Source organism: Anneissia japonica, unplaced genomic scaffold, assembly GCF_011630105.1.
Source record: "Anneissia japonica isolate Jap-2015-1 unplaced genomic scaffold, ASM1163010v1 scaffold1149_len126086_cov162, whole genome shotgun sequence".
NCBI lineage: Eukaryota > Metazoa > Echinodermata > Crinoidea > Comatulida > Comatulidae > Anneissia > Anneissia japonica.
In genome coordinates this window covers 1469-7588 of record NW_022744885.1, presented here as the reverse complement: position 1 = coordinate 7588, position 6120 = coordinate 1469, and the positions used below count along the sequence as shown (strand labels likewise).

The window sequence follows — 6120 nt, the reverse complement described above, 5'->3', positions numbered from 1 at the left end:
GGATGTCCCCTTTCCGCTTTTCTATTTATTTTAGTCGCTGATCTGATGGTCATTAATATCAGAAATAATTCCCTATGTGAATGCATTGCATTACCATCACTTCCGCAAACAAAAACGGAAAATACTGTAAAAATAGCCCAATTAGCAGACGATACTATAATATTTGCAAAAGATGAGGTCAGTATAGCTAACTTTTTCAAGGAAATTAAACAGTTTTGTGCTGTATCTGGTCTGAAATTAAATAAAGACAAGACCAATGGTTTGTGGATTGGTTCTAACGAAAACAAAACAAACAATCCATCCGGAATTACTTTTGTTCGGGAACCCGTAAAATTTCTAGGAATTTTTATTGGCTATAATTAAAAAAATTGTGTATTGAAAAAAATTGGAACGACAAAAGGTTTCAAATTTAGCACAAGCTTTAAAATCATGGGAAAGAAGAAACTTATCCTTCTTCGGTAAAGTCACAATAATCAAAACACTAGCTGAAATACACGCCATCGTGTTGGGATTCAATATTTCGACATTAATTATGTCGTCATCAGGAATGATGTCATAATTAATGTCGAAATATTGAATCCCAACACGATGGCGTGTATTTCAATACTTGGAGTATGTATTATACTTTCTTAACTGAGATTAATCAGTGGACATTTCGATATTAAGCTATGTTTTTAGTCATATTCTTTAAACATAATGCCCTTAGTCTAAGGGCATAGGGTGTAGTCAAAATTAAATAAACAGTTTTAATTCTCTAGGAGCTCTTAGACCACAGTCATAGAGAAAATAGAACAATATTCTCTCTATGGTTAAGTGAAGGCTCATGCCGGTGAATAGCAAGCGCTTCTTTAAATAACCAAGTGGGACCAATTAGAAGAATTATCAATTATTTTAGTATTAGAGTAAATTAAGGATTTAAAGTTAAAATTTTTTATTTATACATAGGCCTAACATGATGTTAAATTCACAACCTCTTGTATATCAGAATATTATCGTGTCACTAAGAGAGATTTACTGCAATATTTCATTTTCTTGACAGTTAGGTGATTATGCATTATTGCATTGATTGTTTTATGAAAAGTCTGGATTAATTAAATTATTGTATTGATTGTATAATGTTTAGATATGTACAATTTTAACGTGAAGGAAATATTATTAATATTTACTGTTCGGAGAGGGGTTGACGGTCTATACATATGTGTTCTTTTCTGAGGGGATGAGAGGGTGGACTTAGGGTGAAATAATTATTTCATTGAGCTCTCTTTCTGGGAGAAACTTCAGGGTATTTCAGAAAAGAGTGTGTACATAATATATTGTGCATGCTCTCGGCAGGGTGATGGAAATAAATCAATATATGAACGCACTCAGCAGGGGCTCGTTGCTGTTGCTTGCTTTTCTGAAAATTAACTTTTATATCTGTACTGTATACGGTATATGAACGATTTCTCTTTTTCGGGAGCTGTGCATGCCCAGAAGTACACCACTTGCTTGGGGCGTTGAGCCTCTTCATCCTTGGTTGTTGCAGCCCTGCTTGCCACCGGGCCTTTACTAATTCCTCCATGGTCTCTGCGTTGGGCATTTCGAGGGTGTTTCGTTTCCTTTGGCAGGTGGAGATGTTTCATTTACTGTATAATCTGATTTCTGATGATGTTCATTTTTGGTTATGTTGCTTTGATTTTACTGTATTTTTTATTATTTGTTGTTACGTTGTCTTTCATTTTACATTTAATATTAATTGTCCATTGTTTAATTTTATATGGGAATAGATGCATCGCTTATATCTGGTTATGTGAAACTCCTTCTAAAGTGTATAGCCAAATAAATTATTTGTATTACCGCAGTGTACACAGTAACAATAAAATGATAACGATATCCAGCTATGTCATTGATGGAACTGGTTGATTGTACAATCTTTGTTAAATATTATCACAATAAAAGTTTATATACAATTTAAATAACATAATATATTCAGACATATAAGCCAGAGTGATACATAAACCATATCATTCTATATTCATGGATAAAACTAACAAATTTGAAAAGAAACTATTAAAAATAATTCGTATTTAATACCACTGATGGTGATTGACGTCACCATATCCTAGGGTAGGGTCCATTCATTCAGAATTGGTCAAGTGTTCTTGAGATTATTACAGTGCAATGTGTAATGCATGTTATTACACTTAGTAGGGAACTACATTTGTTTGTGTCACTTGAGTGGCGTTTATTCAAGTAAATCATGAGTGACACATGTCAGTGTTCAAAGTAGGGTGTAACCGCAAAAATTCATCAAACGAAATAAAAGTGATTTGAGACGGAACTTTTTAACACGTAAAGAGAACTTACTCATCATGTTACTATGATAGGATGAATAGATAATACCGTAGCTACGGTATGTCCACAATATGCTTACGGTACTTCACGCTCTTCATCTCAGTGATGTTGGTCTCTTTTGGTAGAATACGGCCCAATAAAAAAAAAATAGTTTATCATCCTCGCGAGCATGTCCTCTATGCCATATGCTACAGAAAAAAAACATATTTTTTATAAAAAGATTTTATTTTATTTTATTTTGGAAAAATTAATATTTTTTTTTCATTTTCATTGGTAAATAGGTATGTAGATATTGTTTGATTGTTAAAAAATAAAAATAGAAAACCTCCCTCCTTCATAACTTTTCCAGCCGAGATAGGGTAATAAACTAATATTTTTTATAGAGCCTAATGTAAACGTACAGATGAAACTTGTTAAGCATGCTATGCACGCTAAGGAAATGCACGTACGCAAATGACGATTTATGCATAGGCCTAGACCTATAATTTAGGGTCTATACGTTGCACACAAACTATTCTAATTAAAAATGTATGGGCAAAATATTAGTTGATTCTATTTTTTTAAATTCCGTAGACACAAGATAATTTTTTGACATTGTCTACTTTACTGATATGCAAGGGGACCCTTTTTTCGCCACCGGGCCCAATGACTTGTCGTTACGCCACTGTCTTTGATTGAGCTCATTATTGTTAACAGTATTGCTGAATAATAATTTACAATCAATGACGTAATAAGGTGCTCCCAGCCGCATAATATACATATTGAAGCTCTGCCCACACTATCAATTTTTCTTTGGCCATATATAGTTATGATGTGCCTATATACGGTATATATTCATGAGGTGATGTGATGTCTTCACGATCGTTTAGGCATGTCACATGTTTTTATCTAATAAAGTTTGATAGTCTGGCTTACGAGAAGGCCAACAACCAAAGATATGTTCGTGTAGGAACAATGAATGGTCGGATGGATCATGGAGGTATATACCTCCATGGATGGATGTATCAATCATACATTGTCATTACCTCCTCACCGCCACCAATGCGATGATCCTGAATAGAATTGCGCAGGTTGGTGTACGATACACCTTTAATTCACAATTAATTTCTTTGACTTAATGTAAGGATTGATTAATCACTTTCTTCTGTCACTCAATGTCATGTTATTGTGACGTCATAGCGCTATCATAGTATCGTGAATGACCGTGCTGTGATGTTGACAATGCTCTCGGACACAGCCTCACGTTTTGTTGATAACGCATTTTGTCTGAGAGAGAAATTGTCTGCTATCTGATGAATTTATGTGTTTCAATCATTTAATAACAGATCGAGTTGTGATCGGAAGGAGTGTACGTGTATATTCAACGGAAGTCTGATTTGTTGTAGTAGCACTGCACCTCGTTGATCATCTGCTAACCGTTTTTCATTTTAGCGGCGTACAGAATGCCTGAGGAATGTGGTTCAGGTTCAGCGATATTGAAGGCAATTTCTGCTGGCAGACCGCGACAAGTCCGTTTGCTCATTGAAGCTGGCGCCAAGCTTTCTATCGTCGACGAGTGCGGGCAAGGTGCGCTGATACGCGCAGTATTTATCGACAATAATCGGAACCAGATGAAAATTACCAAACTTCTTTTGAAATACGGCGCAGTAGTGTCGCAGTCAGATATCGTTGATAGAAACGCACTTCACTGGGCATGTATCTATGGCAAGGATCGTCTTGTAAGTTACCTGCTAGCTCACAGAGATGTCGATCTTGATCTCAATCAAGCGGATATGAACGGGTGTACGGCACTCTTTCACGCCGCATCATCTGGCAGCGCTGCCACGGTTAAGATGATAGTTGATTCTCTACTTAAGTACTCACTCAGTGTTGATGTTCCCAACTTTAATGGAATGACTCCATTAATGCAAGCGATGTACAACGGACACGATGTCGTTGCGAGTATACTAATTCACCAAGGAAAGGCGTCGACGACTGTACGTGACCGCGAATTCCGAAGCGCATTTGACTGGGCGGAAACTCGTCCGAAAAAGGTCGTACAGCCAAAACAAAAATCTCATCAGCCGTTTCTGCCAAATATTCCAAGTAAAGTTGTCAATATGATAACATATCGTGAAAATCACGCAATTCGGCAACGGCGTTGCGGCGTGTCTGAGGGTGAAGACCAACTGGTCGCGTCGTGTGGCTTCGATGACTCTGGATTCTACCCTACATCTGACAACGGATCACAAGCTGTTTCAGATGGATGGCTCAGTAGTCAAGATGGCAGCTCTTACCAATCTATACAATACCCATCTCCAGAACCAGACATTGGAAATAGAAATGACATGATAACGTCGCCGTCAATACATAATGTGGATGATGAAAAACAGAAATTGCAATATGTAGAGCTGCGTAAGTTGTACAAGCTACTTGAGCACCAGCTTAACGACTCTTTTCGATCAAGTTACTACAATCGACCCAAAGTCCACACTGAAACGACTACCTTACACTGTACAAAGAATGAAGATGGAAACATGTGCCAGGCAGAGTGCTGTGAGAAATCCTGCGGAGTAGCATTTTCAGAGGAGCGTATCCAACGAATCGTCCAAGCCAACAGAAAGTTAAAGAAAGAAATTGGTAAGTTTATCTCGAGTATGGTCAGGTCAGTTCCTTACCTCATTTTACATGGCCTACTCAAAATAATTGCATAGGCCTATCATTCATAACATATATATATATATATATATATATATATATATATAAAACTTTCTTTACATATTTACTAAATTGAAAATATATTTTCAGGCCCGTAGCCAGGTCATTTCAAGGGGGGTTCTCTGGGCGTGGGGTCCAGGGGACTGCCTAAGGGCCCCAGTGGGGTCGAAGCCCCCGAAGCCAGAGCAGTTTTTGTGTTTAATGGGTCTATATAATGTTATAAAAGCAGTTATATTTTGAAAAAGATCTATGTAATAAAGGGTGGTAATATGATAAAATTGGAAAATATTTTCTGAGAATTGACATGTTTTAATCACACTGAAAGACAAAAAAAAAACCTCATTGCACAATCAATATCAATATACTCAACACATTTATTATTATAAAACAAAACAAGCTATTATATAGTCATATAAAGTAATTTACAAAGAATTATGTACTTATTATTATAATATATAAAACATTTAAAAAGTTTTGTCTTGTAACTTAAATAATGAATCTTCCAGTAGGCCTATAAAAAATAGAGTTGCCTGTTACAAAATAAAGTAGAAGCTGAACTTCTTCTTCACTCTCATCTTGTACACTGAAAATAATAGTACTATTTTTACTACATGGCTCAAAATGCACAAATATTGTCATTACTACAACTGACAGGGCCATCGTTAAATTAAGTCAGATCCCAAAATATAGCATCATATTGAATACATCATCTGACATCATGGGAACCTATACTTTAGTTACAATTATTTGTTTACTAGGCCTAATTCGAAATTATTGTTTTAAGACTTTAACCTAATACATACTGATTAATAATAGCTGAGATTTGATGCACATTTCGGAATTAATAATCGTTTTTAGTATCTCACTGAATATTTATTGTCTACCAAATGAAATATGAATTATATATGAATCTTTATAAATACAATTTCTACAATATTAATCTTGTTTTTATATAGATAAATGTTCGATAAATACTATCTCATAAGACAAACGAAATTCAGCGCGTCTATTTTCATTCCAATCAATGACGTTTGTAAACATGTGCACTGACGTCATTGTCGAATCCTAGGACTTTCGACGGCAAAGCTG

At 35.7% G+C, this 6120-nt stretch overlaps 1 protein-coding gene across 1 annotated transcript; it reads left to right on the top strand.

The window, feature by feature from the left end:
- The first annotated feature begins 3556 nt into the window (after window positions 1-3556).
- On the top strand, window positions 3557-5027 carry LOC117119737 (ankyrin repeat and SAM domain-containing protein 3-like). Its single transcript, XM_033264595.1, has one exon. It carries the CDS (start codon window positions 3777-3779, stop codon window positions 5025-5027), a length of 1251 nt encoding a protein of 416 aa, XP_033120486.1. The 5' UTR covers window positions 3557-3776.
- Window positions 5028-6120: the final 1093 nt, after the last annotated feature.

What these genes read in the sequence shown, in the direction of transcription:
- LOC117119737 (XM_033264595.1), top strand. Translation starts at nt 3,777, where the DNA reads ATGCCTGAGGAATGTGGTTCAGGTTCAGCGATATTGAAGGCAATTTCT.